The sequence below is a fragment of the Panthera leo genome, chromosome A2, assembly GCF_018350215.1.
Source record: "Panthera leo isolate Ple1 chromosome A2, P.leo_Ple1_pat1.1, whole genome shotgun sequence".
NCBI lineage: Eukaryota > Metazoa > Chordata > Mammalia > Carnivora > Felidae > Panthera > Panthera leo.
In genome coordinates, this window is record NC_056680.1 from 132,043,835 (window position 1) to 132,064,311 (window position 20,477).

The window sequence follows — 20,477 nt, forward strand, 5'->3', positions numbered from 1 at the left end:
AATTACAACCCAGTGCAGTTTCCATTACCTTCTGTTTGGTAATTGCTTGATTGTTTTGTGTGTATGTTTGGTCTCTCAAGCTAGAGGATTTTTTTTTTGTCAGAGACCAAGGTGACTTTTTTTTCCTCCCTCAGCCAAAGATTTCTTCCGTACTTCTGTGATTCCTGGGAGGCTAGCCTTATGGAAGCAGATGCCAGTAGTATGCAGCTGTCCTCTGGTCTAGTGCTGTTTTTAAAGTGTCTTCAAGTTTATTTTAATTTCTAAAACAATGCTTATATATTCGTCTATTAGTAGAGCTTGTTAATGTCATATATAACTAATGATTTGTATTTTCATAGTTGTCCTATGACAACTATGTAGTACAGAAATTGTGTAGTGCAGAAGAGCTTGCTTAGAACAGTGTCCCTCAAACCTGGCCATATATGATGATGACATCCCTCCCCCCATCCTACCCCATACCACCTGAATTGGAACCTGTGCCTCTTTATGTTTAAGGGGCTCAACAGTGAAGACCCACTGGCGTAGAAGAACAGCATTATTGAGATGACCACGGTCCCCTTTTAAGAGAAAACGGTTAAGTTAGAGAGCAGTGCTGCTTGGTTGTATACGCAGAATTCTTACAGAAAGGTACGGGCTGAGCTCATGCATCACGAAGTTACTTGATTGCCTATGGGATGTGCCTTTTGGGACCATATACTAGTTTAACAGCATCTACAAACCTTCATAAACCCAGGAAGGAATTGATTAAACCAGGACTGTGGCCCTGCTTCTGCAGTTCAGAAGTGACACACATACAGTAAACCTCCATTGATAACAGAAATCTATTAGAAATTGCCTGTTTGTCATTTTACTGAGTAGTGGCTGACCCAAAGTACTGAAAGTTGTAGTAAGGTTGGTTCTGCGGCTGGGCATCATGATTCCCGCCTTACCATTGTCTATCAATTAAGTCTTAGTCTGCCTCCATGCGTTTCTTCAGTGTTAGATGTAACGGCACCCCATTTATGAGACTGTTATATAGGTATTCCATTAAATATTACAAACATGCCAATAAAATAATATACACATGTTAAAAAGTTATAGAACATTCAAAGGGTCACAGAAATTTAATTTTTAAAAGTGGAGAATTGGCAAAAGTCAACTGAATTTTTATGCTTAGAACCTTTTCTGAGCCTTGTTTTGGGCTGGGTGCTGTGTGGGTCATAGCAAAAAGCTGAGGCCAACTTTTGGGCTAAGACATTTACTTTTCAAGTGAGGCAAAGTTGGATAGACTGATGATTATGATTTGATAGTAATTACATTTTGTTTCTTATTTCTTGAATATAAAGGGACAAAGAATGATAATTTTTCTTTTTTAACTTGAGAAGGACTCTAACTCTAGAATTTCACAGATAAGGAAACTTAAAAAAAAATAAGTGATAAACTGTTCCTTAATAAATACTTAAAGCAGAAGAACTTTATTTTCCTCTTAGTGGTGGGTCACTAGTAAATCAGCGTGTATATGGACCACATGACATTTTCATTTATTCGGTGGAGAGTTTAGAGGGCCTGTGTTGAGCACTTGAATATTGGACATGATTCAAATGTGAGTCAAGTGTGTCTAGAGGCTTTATTCATACCTATTTTCTTTTAGTCAGCAATGCTTCATAATGCCCTGGTTTCATGAATTAATTTTAATGGAATTAAACTTGAACAGCTCAAAATTATATAATTAATTTCATTCAGCTTCAATTAAAGTTGCTAATTGAATCAAGCCTACTAGCATGACACCTGGCGGCAGTTAGCTTCATAACAGTAGCAGCAAGTGTGTGGGACTCTGCTGATGAGCTAGTTTGTGTATACTAGTGAGTTTTTATAAAAAGCTCTTCTGTTGATAATCTCAGAAAGGCCTTGAGTTGACTGTAACAGTGGAAAGATTTCTGGAGTTGTTTAAAAAAGTAAAGATTTTAATTGAAACGAACACCTCTCAGGAAGATTACATTTTCTCTAGGATAATGCTGAGTAAATGTTACATAAATCTTCTAGAACATATTGGTTTAGCATGCTTCTGATTTATATTTTACTGCTACCTGAATATGGTTTTGCTTTCTGAAAATACTTAGCATTGAAGACCTTGCTTTTTTTCAGAGATTTTTAGCCTCTGGACTTAGTCCTAAGCGGTGTCCATCTATTTTCATGTGTTGAAATGTGTTTCATGGCAGAACTTTTCAATTGTTGTGAAATCCCCATGGTACATGAGAAACTTCTGCATGTGCAGAAAATTTTTCCTTCCACTGGAAATGTTAACAGAGTTGACTAACAACTTCTGTTTGAATCTCTTTCCTTTCCTTGCTTCCATGGCTTGACATCATCCAGTTTCTCGTCCTTCTCTGACTCCTGTCTAATTGTACAGACCCTGTTGGTACTCTTATTTTAATGTGCTCACTCTTTTGATGGGCCCATTCATTTAAATGGCTTTAGCAGTCAAGTTTAGGAAGATCACTTTTCCCAGCTATAACTTTATTTATGATTTGCACTTTCAAATGTGCAACCTAAAGTCCTCCTCTACTAAACTGTAAAGTTCATGAAGGCCTGAGCTGTGTCTCAGAATTCATTGAGCCTTCATTGCCTGACACGATGCCTAAAACATCTACGTACAAATAGATATTTTTAACTAATAAATTGTTCTCCTCCTCTCCAGGTTTTCCCCTTCAAATCCTTGACCAAGAGAGCTCCATCATCTCCAATCCCATCTTCCCTGATCATCTGTGCAAATCTCTAGTTATGTTCTCACATCTACCCCCTTTCCCATCTTGTTGTTCAGTTGATTAAACTCTGATTAAACTGGACTACTCTAAGCCCCTCTTATACTCTGTTCTCCCTCTTAGATACATCCATACTCCAGTGATTGTCAAGGATGTAAGTGCAGTAAAATTACCTAAGTGCCCCATCCCTAAATTGAAATAGAATCTTTAGTGGTGGGGTCCAGGAATCTGCTTTTTAAAAAGCCCCCCAAGTGAGTTAAAATGCAGACGGGATTGAGACACTGCTGTGCACAAATGAATTAATCTTCCTAATGCACAGCTCTGATAAAGCAATTCATAAAGCTTCAATGGCTACTTTGACTTACTTATCTTGCCTTGAAATTCTGTCTAGATTTCTCACCCTCACATTCAGATACCCATGCCGTGTCCCTAATCAAACCTTTATAGTCTTATCTCCTAATGTCCCCCTTAAAGTATTTCACACTCCAGAGAGTTGGAACCTTTGCTGGAGTTTATGCTTGTGGAGTTTGGCCAGGCCATGCTTCCACCTGGAATGACCTTTCTCCCATCTCTGCTTGCAGAATTCCTGCTAGTGTTTTGAAGACTATCCAACACGCACCTTTCTCTGGAGTGCTTTTCTTGAGGTCTGAATCTTGATGACTTTCTTTTTCTTCCTTTGAACCTCTTTATTGCTCTGGACCTCTTCTAACATGGATTTTACCTTGTGTTGTAGTTAGCTTTTTGTTTGAGTTGTTATGTTCCTGATCAGATGTTACTTTTCCTTACTGGCTTTCCCCCTAAGAGCCCATAAACCCCTGTATAAATCTCCCATCCTAAACATCTCCCTTTGTGAGAATGCATAACACAGCCCTTGCCTCTTTCCCAAGTTTCTGCAGAGAGAACGCTGCTTGTTTCTGTACCTTCTCACTTCTCAGTTGCTCCCCACTGAGCTTCAGCCTGGTTTTTAATCCCCACCGTTCATTGGGATCTCTTCTCCTTTGTTGCTTTCTCTGCTGCACCTGCCCTCTGCATGTATGGACTCATTTTCATCTTTTATGTGACCTTTCCACATTTCTCTGTCATGGCACACCACTTGTGTTATGATGACTTATTTACGGTAACAGGTTAGTTTTACTGTAAACACGTTTGTTTCTTCGATGCTTGTCACATAGTAGGTGCTCAATAAATCTGTTACTTTTTCAATACCTATGCGACAGTCAATAGAGATACTGCTCCCATTTCCTTAAGTTATGGCATTATGGCAGACTTGGAAGCATTTGGAAAAAAACACCTTAAACTGAAAAAAATAGAGAACAATATGTAACATTTAATGGTAATAGATCTTTTGTTTTATTTAGAAAAATGTGATAAAGAAAATACTGAGAGAAATATAACTCAAGCTGCCGATAGCTGCTTCACACATGGAATGATGCAAGACCAGTCCATTTGGGGAAATTGTTCAGATGACGAACTCATCCGAAGTAAGTATTTTTAGAGAAAATCAGAGTGATTTGGGTATATGCCTATGATAATAGGCTTTTAGTTAATTGCCCCATATAATTTTCCTGGAAATCTATAAACCAACAGAGTTTATCTGAAAGTATGTTCATGAGTATTTTAAAAAACAGAGCTAAAACTAGAATATAGGTAATCCTGTTTGTCCATTTTCATCCTTTGTTTTTTTTTTCTTAGAAAAGGAAGAATTGACCTGTAAACATTGGATTTTATTCTCATAGAGCTAGAGATAAAACTTAATTCCTTCTTGAGCAGTGACTGAGAAGTAGTCAGACAATTCTAAATGGACAGTGAAACTAAAAAGATAATGAAAGAACAAAAGGGCAATGAACAGTATTTTGGTAATGCCATTCTGGTCTCTGTTCTTGTAGCCAAATGACTCCAAATGTTTCTTTTTTTTTTTTTTTTTTTTTTTTTTTTACAATTCCCGTCATTGGCATTACTTGGCTTTTCTTTTTCTTCTCTTCCTCTCCCTGAACTTGCTCTGTAGACTGTATACAAAAGCTGTGGTTTATTTCCATTTGATGGTGGGAATCCCCGGAAACACCAGTATCTTTTGGGTACTATGTAGAATACTCATGATGTGTCAGGTTCTCCTAAGACCTGAGGCTTTCCCCCACCCCCACCCCGGTAGGTTCAAAATGAATTTGCTATATAATGAAATATTCTTTGTAGCAAACAGGTAAGTATAAAGAATATTGTTATGCTATTTGGTGATAGAAAAAAATACTGTCAACGGCATGAAATAGTTTCTTTGTTGAGATGATGATGATTCAGCCTGTATGATGGGACACTGGCACTCTGGGAGCAACTGTCAAGTTGTTTTACTAATATGCCCTGAAGAAATGCAGAGACAGGGCGCTTTGTGCCCCCCCCCCCCCCCGCAACCCTGGGAAAATGGACAGATGAATGCATACACGATAAAGTCCGAAGACAGCAACGCCACTCCTGCCTGAAAAATAGCTGGTGAGAATTTCCAAATATTTGCGGGTGACCTTGGACTCTGAATTCTGATTTACAAATTTCAGAAACTGTATTTTCGTTCTCGTCCTGGTCACGCTTTTCTAACTAAGGCAAAGACGACTTTGTTGGGTCCAGAGAAAAATCTGATGTCTGGATTTGCCAAAACGGAATGTTTTATGTCATATTTAAACTCAACTCAAGCCTGGATAGCACTTCAAAGTTTGCTATTGTGATAGCTTCTGCTGTTCCAACTCCCTGACACTGAACTCTACAAAGCTGCCTGGATTTCCTTCTTTGGCCCCATAGGGTAGTTGGCCATCTCTGAATAATTTAATGTCTGTCTCTCTTAACCCCACAGCTAGGGAGATGTGTGTTTTCCTCTCAGCATCCAGCACATTTTGGGGGGCCCAGTGAAATCTTTTGTAATAACAGTAAGCCCTGGAAAGAAGGCCCTGGCTCAGAGTTGCATGGGGGAGGAGGGGAACATCTGTGGTGAGTCAGGACCGGGCTGGCTCCCGTTCCAGGAGTCCTGTGTGGCTCCCTGAGCACTGTGGAAGAGGAGGACAGCTGGCTCTCATGGAACTGATTTTAGTGTTCCCACTGTAGTGTGAGCTTGGCTGGATGCAGGGATCATCAGAAAAATGAGGCCGGCTGGGGTGTGGGAACGTTTTCAAATGCACAACCCACTCTTTTTCCAAGCTTCCATGGGATAGCTCAGCTGCATAAGCAAGAAATAGAGGAGAGTGAGTCTGTTTAATACGACTTCTTTTTCTCTATCTGTTCTTGAGAGTGTTTAGAAGGGCTGGCAGCTAACATCTACGTTGTCCGGATGCCTGCTGCTTTCTTTGTTGGACATTTAAGGCGTAATTTATAGGGGACTGTTAGCTGTCAGTGTGATGAGGCTGTTTTTACTTTTCTGAGAATAACTGAGCTCTGGAAAGTCAAGGGAGTGGTTGCTTTGGAAATTGTATTCTAATTAAAGGGTGTATTCTCAGGCCTCATAAACGAGATCCAAGCTGAGAATAATTTCCAAATTATTCTCTGAACTTTAACCCTGACCTCAGTGGACCACCCACTTGTGGCTCACACTTGGTTCATACTCCACACAGAAGTTCATGAGCTTTGTGTGTCTTCCCTGGTCCTTCTAGAAAACATTGCAGGTGACAGACCTCAGGTACAGTGCTCTCAGGGCCTGGATTTCACATTGGTTGCCCTTGAGTTGCTAACTTATTACTGAGAATCCTTTCTGGAAGTTATAAATAAAAGAGAAGAAATCCATATGGAATCAAACATTTTGAATAAATAGGCCACACACAATCTGGTCAGGGAATGTGCATTGTGATTCTCTTTCTTATGAAATTTAAATTAAAAAGACAATTCTAACGACTCAAGTTTTTTTTTTTTTTTTTTTAACCTAAATCAAATCAGTAAAGAATTAAAAATGTAAGGAAGGTAATTTGAGGAAATTTTATGTTTGGGAAGTTTTATTTTTTCATCTTATGAGTTTCCTTTTTACAGTTTACAATGGGTTCATGTTATGAGAAAATATTTTTGGTCTATAATTGCTGGAAAGGGGCTTAAGTCTAAAGTTTAGAGTTTATAAGAGTATATTTTTATGACAACACCAGTAAGGACTTTGGCTTTTCCCCTCAGTTTAGCGTATATGATTCAGTATATAATTTGGAGCTATGCCTTGTTTTTATAATCACTATTCCTCTGAATTGGTAAAATAAATGTGGCAGGGAAATGACACCCTCAATTAATATTAATTTTTCTATTTAACCCATAATGCACATAAACTGGTAACAGGCAATAGGCAACATTTCATGTTTTAATTAGACTAGAAAAGGAGCAGAAGAAACATTTTGATCTTAGTCTTTGGGGGGATTTCTAAGGTAGGAAGGAGTGTGTGTGTGTGTGTGTGTGTGTGTGTGTGTGTGTGTGTTCCTGTGTTCCTGTGTTCCTGTGCTTACATTCAGATACATGTAGTATTTTCCTTTAATTTAGGTCAAATTCTATTTTAATTATTTCTTATAGAGAGCTCACATTTTTCTTTGTTCTTCTTTCTAAAGTGCCTTAGGTCTCTATCTCTGATTTTCTAGGTCTTTCTGAAGAATTCTTATCACTTAACTTTATCCTTGGCCATTGCTTTTACATACATGTCTCCTAATTCTAAATGCCATTACTTAACTCCAGAAATTTTCCTTAGCTCCTCTTCTGAAATAAATGTCCCATTAAATTAAACTATTTTGTTCAGCTAATTCTCTCCTTTGTGATTTTGTAGAATTCCCATGATCTGAAGCAAAGTTCGAATGCTCTACTTAAATGGCAATCCTCATTCTATTTAACCCATTTATTCATTCTGAAGAGTTTCTCACTCTCATAATAGTAAGCACTCAATTGGCAGTAGGTTGCAAGCCTGTTGCCCAAGTCACTCTTGCCTCCTCTTCATGGAGCTAATGCATCAGGCTTTTTCACTCGGCTTGCTGCTTGACATCTTCCTCTTGGTGTCCTCTGAGCTTCCTCTCAACATCAGCGGGCTCGGTTATGAGGATCTCTATTCTTTCTTTCCCAAGACTTGGCCAACGTAGCTCTGATCGCTCCTTAGTGAATATTATTTTATCACTTTCGGGGCTGCCTCCTCTATGTCTAATACTGGAAATGGCAGATACTCAGGTGTACTGTTTATATACAGAGAACATTTGTTACTTGGTGATAAGGAAAGATCAGGAGAGATTGGGATTTAAATTTCTTTTGCAGGTCTCATGTTTGAATGCACATTATAGTAGTAGTATTAATATTCTCCGAGAATTCACTTATGTAAACAAACCCCTGAAATAAATACCACCCAATAAGACTGGGAGAGGCAGCTTTCGTGTTACGGTTCTCAGTAGACCTGGAATTCTTTCCTAATATTGCATGCTCATTCATTGTGGGATCCCATATCGGGAGCAAGTCATTGTGACTTCATCTTGCTCAATATCTTTGCCTCCATTTGTCTCTCAGAAAAATTCTCTTTAAAAAAAAAAAAAATACACTGACCAAATGGTTATGTGGCTGCAGTTAAAATGCTTTGGTCTGAAGAGAAGAATCTTTAAAAAAAAATTTTTTTTAACGTTTATTTATTTTTGAGACAGAGACAGAGCATGAACGGGGGAGGGGCAGAGAGAGAGGGAGACACAGAATCGGAAGCAGGCTCCAGGCTCTGAGCCATCAGCCCAGAGCCTGACGCGGGGCTGGAACTCACGGACCGTGAAATCGTGACCTGAGCAGAAGTCGGATGCTTAACCGACTGAGCCACCCAGGCGCCCCATGAAGAGAAGAATCTTTAACCATTTGTTATTCCAAAATCGAACTCCTGGTTTAGTTTAGGGTTAGGTGGACAAATCATAAGCTGTTTTTTATTTTATTTTTTTTAACATTTATTCACCTTTGAGAGACAGAGCATGAGGGTGAGCAGGGGAGGGGCAGAGAGAGAAGGAGACACAGAATCTAAAGAAGGCTCCAGGCTCTGAGCTGTCAGCACAGAGCCCGACACGGGGCTCAAACCCACGAACCATGAGATCATGGCCTGAACCGAAGTTGGACGCTTAACTGATTAAGCCACCCAGGTGCCCGAACATAAGCTGTTTTTGATGGTTACTTATAATGATCTCATTGTTCAGTGACCATCACTAGGCTGCATTCTAGAATGGAACTCAAGTTTACTGACACACTTCTCCCTTAGGGTGCATTATTCCAAGCTCATCTAGGTTTTGACCAAGAAGTTAGGGAGAACCATTGCCATCTTTTGCTTTGGGCATCTTAAGTTCAGTTCCTGGAGGCCAGTGGGAGTTGATGGTCAGGTTCAGATCCTGGATACATGATTCCTGCTGGTGTTGGGCAAGTTATTTAAACTCTATGATCAAAATTCTCCTTTTTTAAATGGAGGTCCTGGGGTGCCTGGGTGGCTCAGTCAGTTAGGCATCCAACTCTTGGTTTTGTCTCAGGTCATGATCTCCTGGTGTGTGGCATTGAGCCTTGTGTTAGGCTTCACATTGTAAACATGGAGCCTGCTTCAGATTCTCTCTTCCTCTCTCTCTCTGCCCCTCCCCTGCTCTCTCTCTCAAAATAAATAAGCTGTAAAAACAAAATAAAATGGGGGTACTAATTCTATATACCTTATTGTGTTATTTTAAGGATTATTGGAGAAAAATATTTTTTATGCTTAATTATCACAGAAATATGTGTCTAAACATTGAATCAATTTATTGATTGTCATTATCTTTGGACACAAGTATCAGTTTCAAAGCTTTGTTTTTTGCTTTTGTTCTTGCTCGGTTTCTTTCTTTTGTTCTTTCATTGTTTCTTTCGTTCTTTCTGGATCCATGGTTCGAATGGGTTACATGTCCAGACACCTGATATGCTGGGTGTTAGACCATGTCTTCCTGAGATCATTGATAATTATGTCATAATAGAGCATTGGATATTACATGGTTTGTGCTTAATAAATCCTTAAGAAGTACATGGAATTAATGAGATTCTTAAAAATACATCTTGCTTGTATTATTTCATACTTTAAGTTCCTAATATGAGCATTCTAAATCAGTACATTCTTTGTTTTTTGCCTTCTAACCCCCTTCTTACTCTCAAGCCATACCTGATTCATACATGTCGAGTTCCAAATATTCATAGATGACTCCTAAAGATATTAAAACAGTCAAGTCATAGGTTTGACTGCTCTTCACTTTGAAGCTAGTCTGAAGAGTTCTCAGTGAATGGTGGCAGTGCTCTGAATAATGTTCATTGTCTGTGGAGGTGGGTAGGAATGGCACTTTATGTAAGACCTATTTTCGTTCCCTAGTTCTTATTTTTCTTGCTTTGCTAGAAGAGTCTGAGACTCCTTTAGTTCCTTTCTTCCTTCATTGCTCTTTCCCTTGCTTACTGCCTATCTCCCCAGCTTCCTTCCTTTCTTCTTCCTTCTCCTATCTTTCTCAACCTTTTTAAATTAGTTTTAAAATGCTTCACGTTCTATAAAGTATACAATGTATATAGCTGATGTTGTTGTCCTTACTATTCCTATTAATATTCTAATTTATTACTTGCCCTTCACCCTTATCTTATACCATGACTCATTTCATTTCCAGTCTATCTCTTGCTGCCCTTTTGTCAAAGATTTTCAGGCTCTTTCTGATATCCCTAAAATCTTTTGGTCTTTATTGGGAGAGATGAGATGATATTGAAATACAGGTGGCGGGTGGGGTTCAGTGAGGGAACCAGATATATTCCTTTCCTATTTGGGAGTTTCTTCAAGTCTCAGGGAGGAGCTGAGGCCTGGAAATTACCACAGAGATTACCCTGAAAATGCTAACCACTGAAGAAATAACTAACATGTAATGATCAAGACCATAAATGCTGCGGTCCAGATAATTTTAGTTCTCAAACCTCCAACTTTCTGGAGTTGAATACTGTGTGAATTTACACATAAATTCTTTTTTGTAGAATATGTTATTCATGGGTACCTTTCAGGATTAGGAGTCAAAATATAACTTTTAAAGCTGAATAAGAAATCAGTTCTTTTAAGATGAAGTGTTACAGTGTGCTGACCCTCTGTTATGTTTGTGATGCAGTGATGAACACTACAGGTGTGGCCTCTGTGTTCAGAGTTTATAGTCTTGAAATAATGTGTATTATGAAAGCTTTGATGGGAAGGAGCAGGTTGTTATATTTTCACATTTGAGAAACACAAATTCTCATGTTAGGGAGAGGTCAAAATGGGCTTTCCAGAGGGAGCGATGTATTTGGTAAAGCCAAAAGGAGCTAGCCAACTCTGGCAGAGCATGGGAGTGGGTGGAGCCAGTGTTCCAAGCCAATAGGATGGTTTACAGGTCTAGAGGTAAGAGGTCAGCTTGAAGAGAGTTGGAGAAGTTTTGCCTAAGCTGAGATGGAAAATATTGGATGAGAGCTGGAGGGAGGTGGGAGGCAAAGAATCTGTGAACAAAGGGTTAAGGGAAGATGGAAGGTATTGAAGGGAGTAGTGACTTAAGCAGGTTTATTATTTCGTTTGCTTATATTTTAGGGCAATAACTATTGGGGTAGCTGGAAAATATAAGTAAGAATGAGAAACAGAAAATATTAGGATACCGACTGGGAGACTGTTGTATTAATCCAACTGAGAAAGATCGGTCTTGGATGGGGTAATGGCAGGTAGGATTCAGCTTTTTGGGATGTACAATCAGTAAGACATATGGGGTAGGGGAATGGCAGGTGCTGGGGATGAGGCCAGGGTTTTTAGTTTGGACAAATGATAGTTATGATGAAAAGACAGTGGGGCAAAGGACTTAAGGACGTTGTCCAAAGAGAGTTTATAGCGCTGGGCTGAGGATATCAGATGGGTTGAGAAGGAAGTAAAAACAGGAAAGATCTAACAAATAAGAAAACTAGCCAGAGAGGCTGACAGTCCCTAAAGGTTTCTATTCCTGAAGAAACAAAACAAGTATCAGTGGAGTAAATGAATAGGAGTAGAAAGAGTAGATGAATTATGAGATTGGGAAATAAGAATTTAAGATTTCTGAGGTAGGACAACACCCAAGGTGTAGTTGTGAGGCTGGATATCTGAAAGAGTGTCTTCCAAATCCAGAGTGCTAGATTTGGAAGAAATTTTGGAGGCTTCATAAAAATTGCCCTGTTTAGTAGATGGGGAAACAAATCCAGAGTTTCATTTCAATCAGCATGGCCAGTAAGAGGCAGAGCTGGGGCTTATCTATGTTTTTTGTTTGTTTTGAGTCTCAATCATCTGAATTCTTCATCAAAACATAATAGTTGAGAGGAAGGCAGCCAGTTGGTTATCTCTGGTTCTTTCTGCTTTGCCCTAAGATTAGTCACCTGTTGGGGAAGAATGGAAGAGTAGTTTGATATTCTTTAAGCTGAAGACCCTGAAATGAATGAAAAATAATGCACACTCTGTGGAGCTGCTGGTTTGCTCCATTGAAAGATTCAAAGGGGTCTTCTCCATCTAGTTCAGTAACATACAAAATTGGGATTTTTAAAAAAAGATATATATATCTCTATCCATCTATATGTATATATCTATATGTCGGTGGGGGGTTATATATATAATTGTGTGTGTATGTATATGATTTTTATTAAATTAGATGTGTATTTTTCTTTTTTTGTAATGAAAGATATCTCTTTGCAATAGTTACTTTTAGGGAGTTATGTCAAATTAAGTGTGGGGGGTACATTTGTGAAGAAGACTTCCACTTAATATTGTGTATACCTTCCTCTGAATCATTGATTTCCCCCCCCAGGGTAAATTATCTTATTATATTAAAAGCAATAATATTTTAAAAAGAAAATTCTCCCAGATAGCAAAAAATACCAGGGCAAGGGGTCAGCTTCCCAAAGCTACATTAGAGCCCCAGTCACTTGTAAGAAATGCTTCTCAAGTGACAGATAAGCCAGGAGATTCAGATTCCTTCAGGTTCTGTGGAAGACAGGACCAGCTAAATAAATTGGTGGGTGTGTGTGTGGAGAATAGTGCGAAATGAGAATTCAGGTCCCCTTATTCAAAAATTGTGAATTTTAAGATGGCAGCAGCTGAGGTTTGCACAGGTCACAGGTCCATGAAGCTGGGCCTGGCTGGAGGCTTCAAGAGAGTGGCCATTTCAGTTCTGGTAAGCAAAAGAGAATACTGTATACCCGTTTTATAATTTGGTTTTTCAGTAAGGCACTAAAGTTCTAGAATGAGGAAGTTTTTCTTTGCTTGGCAGATCCTGCGTTTGTCACAAGCACAAATGACTTGTACAGGTACTTGGGAGCTGCCATGCAGCAGACTCTGGAAGACAGTGGTTCCGAGCTTTTATCCAGCCACAGGAGTGAGACCTGCTTCCAGCTTTATCCATGGCTCAGTAGTAGAGAATGAGGTGTGTTAGAATGAGGAGACTAGGTAGAAATTCCTCTCCATTCCTTCCAGGAACTCCATTTCCCCTCTGCCTTAGCACAGCTGAGAGTCAATACAGTGACTTGTCCTGTGTTTCTTGCAGTGAGTCTTTCAGGACTCAGTGGTAAATCCATGCTGCACAGTTTTCCACTGGAAGCTGGATTCTTCCCAAGTCCTTGGGTTCTGCAGTAAAACACATAAAAGGGAAATTTCTTTTAAAACCCTCTGATGCTGGTCTTAGAGGGTGAAATTGCATTATGTGAGCTAGAGAAGGAGTGGGTGGAGAAATTTGTTCTGCATTGGAATATAATCTAATTAAATACATTTCCCATGGTTCTTGAGAACTTAGATTGGGAAATTTTAGAAAAAGCAAAAGATTTCCACCATCTCAAATTGTCATAAATAATTGATTCATGCCTGTGATCTAATAAGACCATTCATGTCCTCTATGGATGCTGCCCATCATTGCTCCTTGTAATGGAAAGGGTACTAATGTATCATCCACGAAGAGGCCCGTCTCTGCAGGTGGTCTTCTGCATATTTGTTCAGCACTGCAAAGGTGCTGTAGTCATCACAAAGGTGAGTGAAATGTAGGCAGCAGCAGTGAGAACATCGCGTCCAGAGGATGATGTGATCATGTGCAATTAGCATTTTTCTCCTCTTCCTTATGAGTTAGTTTCTTCTTTTTGTACTTCTCCCGTATCCAGTAAATTTTTGAAAGTCCTATCAAATAGCTCTGAATATGAATAATTACTACTGGAAATGTCATATGAACCCATATTCTTACATATTTAGGTTTCTAATATTTTTCACTTTAGCAAGTTTCAGGTGGTTGATTTTTGGTCTGGCTTTACCTGTTGAAACAAACAGAACAAATGCCTTTTAGTACTTTTTAGGTAGATAGGTATAATTTGCCTTTTTTTTTTAAAATAAGAGGAATCCCTTTTAATTTCTATAGATTATACCCCAGTGGAATATATGTGTGTAATTTAAAATGTGTGTGTGTGTGTGTGTGTGTGTGTGTGTGTGTATTAATTTGAGAGAGAGAGAGGGAGAGAGAGAGAGAGAGGGAGGGAGGGGGAGAGAGAGAGAGAGAGAGAGAGAGAGAGAGAGAGAGAGAGAGAATCTGAAGCAGTCTCCACGCTCAGCATGGAGCCCGACATGGGGCTTGATGTCACGACCCAGGGTTCATGATGTGAGCTGAAATCAAGAGTTGGGTGGTCAAGCAACTGAGCCACCCAGGCACCCCCCTTTTTAATATATCATTTTAAATGTATATCATAAGATCTTTCTTATAGGAGGTTGAATAAAACTGGCTTTTTCTATAAAGTCCAAATTTGTTTGGACTGATCCAAATCAGGGTAAAATATTTCAGGCTATAAGATCTTCTGATAATTTAAACATTAAATTTGAGGGGCGCCTGGGTGGCTCAGTCGGTTGAGCCTCCGACTTAGGTTTGGATCATGATCTCACGGTTCGTGAGTTCGAGCCCCGCGTTGGGCTCTGTGCTGACAGCTTGAAGCCTCGAGCCTGCTTTGGATTCTGTGTCTCCCTTTCTTTCTGACCCTCCCCCGTTCATGCTCTGTCTCTGTCTCAAAAATAAATAAACATTAAAAAATAATAATACTAAAATAAAGATTAAATTGGAGCCTAGCTGCTAGTCTGATACGTGCAAAGTTGATTTGAAGGGGGTGTTGGTAGTAGCTGACACTGGAAGTCAAATGGCAGAGTCTTAAATTACTCATTGCGTGGAGGAGTATTGAGTGTGTTGTTGCTCTGATCATTCTCACATTCTGTTCCACCTTCTAGCCTAAACTATTTGATCCCTAACTAGTATCCAATTTGTTCTCGAAGTCAAAGCTTCTTTTAGTTTCTTTATAAAGCTTCTTTTAATTTCTTTGAAATCACACTGCTTCTTGACGACTTTAGCTCAAAGGCCCTAATGTCTATTTCACTTCAGCCACCTTACAAATATAGACCCACCTTGGACCTTGTTACTGCAAAATCTCTAAGATTTTGAAATCAGAAATTGACTTTCTCATTTCTGCCTGTTTTTGACTTTAATTATGCCTAATCTGTGAACTATGTTCTTTTGCCTCATAGTAACTCATCTGCTTCTTCACTTCATGTGCCTTTGTTTTCATGGCCTGCTAGCACCTGCAAATGATCTGTCATTATCCCCCTCAATTCTATGACCTTGTATCCTATTTGCCGTGATAATAAAGTAAAAGACAACACCATCAGTATTCTCAGTTCAGATTCCAGGGGCTCATAGATAAAAGATGATCTATGGGGATCTATGATCTATGGGGATCATAGATAAAAGATGTTATATCGCAGTAAGATTAGCTGTGGTATAAATACATATTCTCTAATCTCAATTGAGACCTCTCTGATACTCAGCTATACTTTAGTTTCTAGTTGGTTTTCACTTATGGTCTATTTTTGCCTTTTGATTTTATGACACTTCTGTTTGCTGAAGACTCAGATTGTATTCTGATACATCTGTCTCCATCACTGAGATATTCTAGGCTCTATTTTAATACTAGCTCCTGGTATTCAAACCCAGTTTGGTCCACATGGCTGATACTTAGTCTCTCCTGGAAGGTTAAATACAACTAAAATAGTCTTTTTTTTTTTTTTTAACATTTATTTATTTTTGAGAGAGGGAGAGAGAGACAGAGTGTGACTGGGGGAGGGGCAGAGAGAGAGAAGGAGACACAGAATCCGAAGAAGTCTCCAGGCTCCAAGCTGTCAGCACAGAGCCCGACGTGGGGCTCGAACCCACGGGCTGTGAGATCATGACCTGAGCCGAAGTTGGACACTCAACCGACTGAGCCACCCCGGCGCCCCTAAAATAGTCTTTTAATACTGATAGGTCAGTTATCGCAGTGGTCTCTTCTCAGACTTCTGTGTGTACTGTTTGACATGACGTGTTTCCTGCTGGAAATTCCTGCCCCTGCCTGTGTAGCTATACGGGGTTCCTTTTCGGATCCTCCAGATGCTCTGAGTTCCTTTCTGTCTCTGAGCTTTTGCCCTCTGGGTCTGCCCACCAGACTTAATTGTCAGTTCCCAAGAGAGACTTCCCAGACTTCTCAGTCTAAACTGGGCTTCCCTATTTCTCCAGGCATCCTTGCTTTCTGTCGTGGTCACAATTTGTAACTTGTTTCTGCTGTTACATGTCTACAGGTCTCCTGGCTTTAAGTTGCACCCCCAGCAATTAGCATTGATCCAGGAGTACATTGGACCTTCCCTAAGCTATTTCGGATGACTGTGGGAGTAAAAGAAATTTTGTTTTTTTTTCCTCCACTACTTCCTTTCGTGAAGTTTTGCCGTAGCCCAAATGCATTCCTTTTTCTTCCCTCTCCGGGTCCAGTATTTTCCTTCTCCCATGCTTCACTCATGTTACCTGTCTCCCCACATCTCCAGCTGTACAGGCGAGCCATGCTGTGATTTCTGCAAGCAGAGTGGCTTTATCTTCATCTCTCCTAAAGGGCTCGTTAATTTTGAAATCATCCTGTGTGGATGGCCCTCTTCCTCATCACTGAACTGAAGGCTCCTTAAAGGCAGAATTGGCGGCTCATTCAGCTTTGTAGCCCTCACAGCATATAGCCCAGGGCCATGCACAGAGTTTGTTCCCAATACTGTCATGTTAATTGTTGAATAAATGAAAATCTGTACCTTTTGACTACATTTAGCTTCTCTGTAGGAGACTGACAGCTTTGAATTGGTTAAGCTGTAGTAATTTGTCTTAAAATGTGGATTGACTATCTTTGCCTCTCTTAAGGAGCTAATTTTCTCAGTCTACAGTTCATGCATATCAAAGGATGCTTTTTATTAGTAATATTAACAATGTTATTACTTAGAGCTTTTTACAGTTAATGAAATTTTTCATATTGATGATCTCACTTGGCCTATCAGCAACTTTATCAGGCAGGTGGAATAAGTATTATTATCTGTAGATGGGACTGAGCTCAGAAAAGTCAAGCAGTTTACCTAGGGCCACACAGCTAATCTCCCAGTGATGTAGCCCTGACTCTCAGATGGGGAAAGAGTAGGGAAAGAGTCAGGACTCTGTGGTGTTCATGGTCCCCTAAAGATTACATTAAAATCCTAGGGGAGATGATAGTTTTCTTAAATTAATAGTTTATTCCAAGCTGAAAATTCTAATCCATTTCCCTGGTTGGAAATTATTGCCCTTTTTCACTATTAATGATGTGACCGTATCCTGCCTTTGTGTTGGGTCATAAAAAAAGTTAGGAAAATTTTAATCTACTATATTCTTTTGGAATTTTATCTTTGTTGTGATAAATTCAAGTCTATTCCTGGGCTTACAATATACTTGACGTTTTAGAAAAAGGGCTTCTTTGTTTTCAGAACTATTGTCTCATTGCCTCTATGAGAACTTACTTGGTCTCATTCGGAGAGATAGGCAGAGAATCTTGACATCTGCTGTTCTTTTTTTGTGGTCTGAAGATAGGCATTTTCATTTGGCACCAAGAAGAAATCAGAAACTGAAGCTAAAGATACAGGGGCCAGAATATGCTGCTGTAGTCCTATGCCGTTGTTGAAAGCAAGGGTTCTCCACTCTTTGCATTAGCTTCAAAACATATTGATGTCCAGACCAGTCCACACCAGTGAACATAGATCATATGTGGGCATGGTCTGGACAAGCTTAATTTTTCAGAGCTTCTTAGTTAATTCTGAGGTATAACTCAGACTTAGAACTAATACAGTTTTCAATTGAATATATTGCCCAGAGTTTTTTCTTTGAACATTTAGAGACTTTTTGTTTGTTTGTTTTTTAGAAAGTGGTTTCTTAACAGTTGTGTTTAATGACCCCTAGGGACTGATAGCCATGGCTGCCTTTTTGGGAGAACCCAGGTACTGGCTCCTTGTTTGAGACTAAGCTTGTTTTGAAGTTTTCTAGAGAGATGTTTACATCGTTCACAAAGTGTTTCTTACTTTTAATTTCACTGTGCAGCACTTTGCGTTTTATAATACTGGAAAAGAACTATTACAGTTGGTACTTGTGGCCTCGTTAAATGGCATGATGGGGTTGGATAGCGCAATGAAAGGACTTTAAAATCGAAAACTTGATGTCGCCATAAGGGATTATTTGATTATCTTAGGAATCTTGATTTATTAACCCAAGATCAAGGTTTATGTTCCAGAAGAGTCAGATTTCTTAAGGTTGAAAACTCTTTTGCCTGTTTTTCTGAGGAATTACAAATGCCTGCTTTCATCTTCTCTTGACACTCTGTCCCAAATGGGAATAAGCTATCTCTTTCAGTTAAAAATGTCTGCAATAAGCAGCCTTCCAATCAAGTGTGTGTAGATATAGTGGAAAGAATATCTCCTTACCTATTACAGCGAGAGTTTGTTCTCGAAGTAAAGCAAAGTCCCTTATAATAGAGATACAGTTTACCTAAGAGTCAGATTAATAAGTAAAAAAAGATCAGCTTTTTGAATAATATATGAATTCATATGATATCTGTGGTATCTAGGCATTTGGGACAATACATAATTAGTTTCAGTGCCTTTAGAGAGGGAGATGTGGATGTTAAAATAAATTGCTGATGAAGCACATACTTTGGAGAACAGTGTATTTCAAAACTTTGTGCAGTATCAGCTATTTCTTTCAATGGTATGGAAATATAGCATAAGACGGAGAAGATTTATTAGGGGCAGTTGTACACCATTCTTACTGTATGAAAGTTCATAGTTTGCTCATTTGGAACGAGCTACTAAGAGAAGAATAATGGCAAATATTTACAGGGCTGCTGGGAAAACATTAGTTCTGTACAACTTCTGGCACCATTTTTTGTTGCCAGTCAACCAGGAATAAGCATTTGCTTCCAAAGGATCATCACTATCGCAATATTTAAGCATTTAAAAGAGCTTGGTCATTTAGTTATTAAGAGTGACTGTTTTTACAAAACTCTGTAGAATGGACCTACCCCAGAAGATTCAGTACTCGTGGAGTGAGAAGACCTGAAATTGTGGAATAAATACATTCTGAGAGAAGAAGGGAGGAACAGAGTTTGGAATAAATTGATTTTATTAATTTGTTAATTAGTTAAAAAGTGAAACTGACTCTATGGAAGGAACTGTTTTGCCATGAGGAATGGATATTCCAAACTCAACTGTTCTTGGGCAGTAGCCTGTCTCCTCATTCTTACCTTGAGGGAGTTCTTCAAAGGTTTCAGTTTTACCAGGAAAACTAATTAGGCTCCAACCTACACACTAGATGTAGTTGAACGTTCTCTGCGAGCACAATTTACCATCGGCTCCTGAGTGTGTGAGACTCATAAACGAAATACTGTATCTTTTGCACAACTCTTTGAAGTTTGTGCTCTGATGTTGGTACATTTACACTATCATTATCTTAAATGGTTTCACAAGTTTTTCCCTGAGAAGTGGGGCCCTTTACCTAGCCAAGGATTCATCGCCCTGCTCATCACTTTGCTCAGGTTCACTTATTTTGATAAACATGACGTTGATGAGCAATTCCTTGTCTCCATTAAGCCTAAAGAAAATGAGGGGTTTGTTAGAACACTCACTGGGAAGAAGTCTTTAATTTAGTTTGTTTTTCTGGTGACATCTACGGCGTTAAAGTAAAAATATTTAAATGGAACAGTTCACCGAGTACATACTTAATGTGTAAAAAGAATGAATGTGTGGGAGTGGTCATTTTCTGCATTTAATTTTTTTCTTTTTTACTAAAAACAAACAAAAGCCCAACCACTACTTCTTCGACCTAAAAAACAAAACAGGGTAACTAAGCTCACAGAGTCAGAATCTACAGCTCTGGCAGGCTGAAGAAGGGCGATTATAGCTTGGTCAGTAATAATGACAGATTTTAGTGTCCATTTTAGTGTATGAAACACTAAATTACAATGAATTGAAAAGATGGGTAGTTTATAAACCTAGAATAGCATATCTTGGGGGATAAGGATGACGTTAAATCGTTTGAAGATGGTTTTGGTCTTTTCTCTTAATTGTAGGTACAGTGTTATTTTCACGTCTTTGCATATTAATACAAATGTGGAAGTATTTGTGGATAGTCTTTTTTGGAGAGAGGCTCATTATTATGTGTCTCTCACCCTTTAACGTATCCCTATTTTTTTTGTTTGTTTTTGGCACAAATATTAGAACTCAGTCCCTTGAAAAATGTCATATAGAAGTTTCGTTATTCAGATAACTTAATTTTTATAAGTCTGCATGAGTGCTGTTTCAACTTAGTTTCCAGGCAGTAGGGCCTGATGCAATCCACTCTAGTATGCCTTGCGAACTAAGTGCTGAAATCTCTCCTACTGTTACTGATGATGTATGAA

The 20,477-nt window shown here is 39.1% G+C and overlaps 1 protein-coding gene across 2 annotated transcripts in view; it reads left to right on the top strand.

Moving 5' to 3' along the window:
* Positions 1–20,477, top strand: part of MDFIC (MyoD family inhibitor domain containing) — an 86,572-nt gene that overhangs the window by 14,747 nt on the left and 51,348 nt on the right. For both annotated transcript variants that reach the window (XM_042922608.1, XM_042922614.1), the window contains exon 3: positions 4,100–4,222. In XM_042922608.1, coding sequence (XP_042778542.1) covers positions 4,100–4,222 — 123 coding nt within the window. The remainder of the gene's footprint in view (positions 1–4,099; positions 4,223–20,477) is intronic.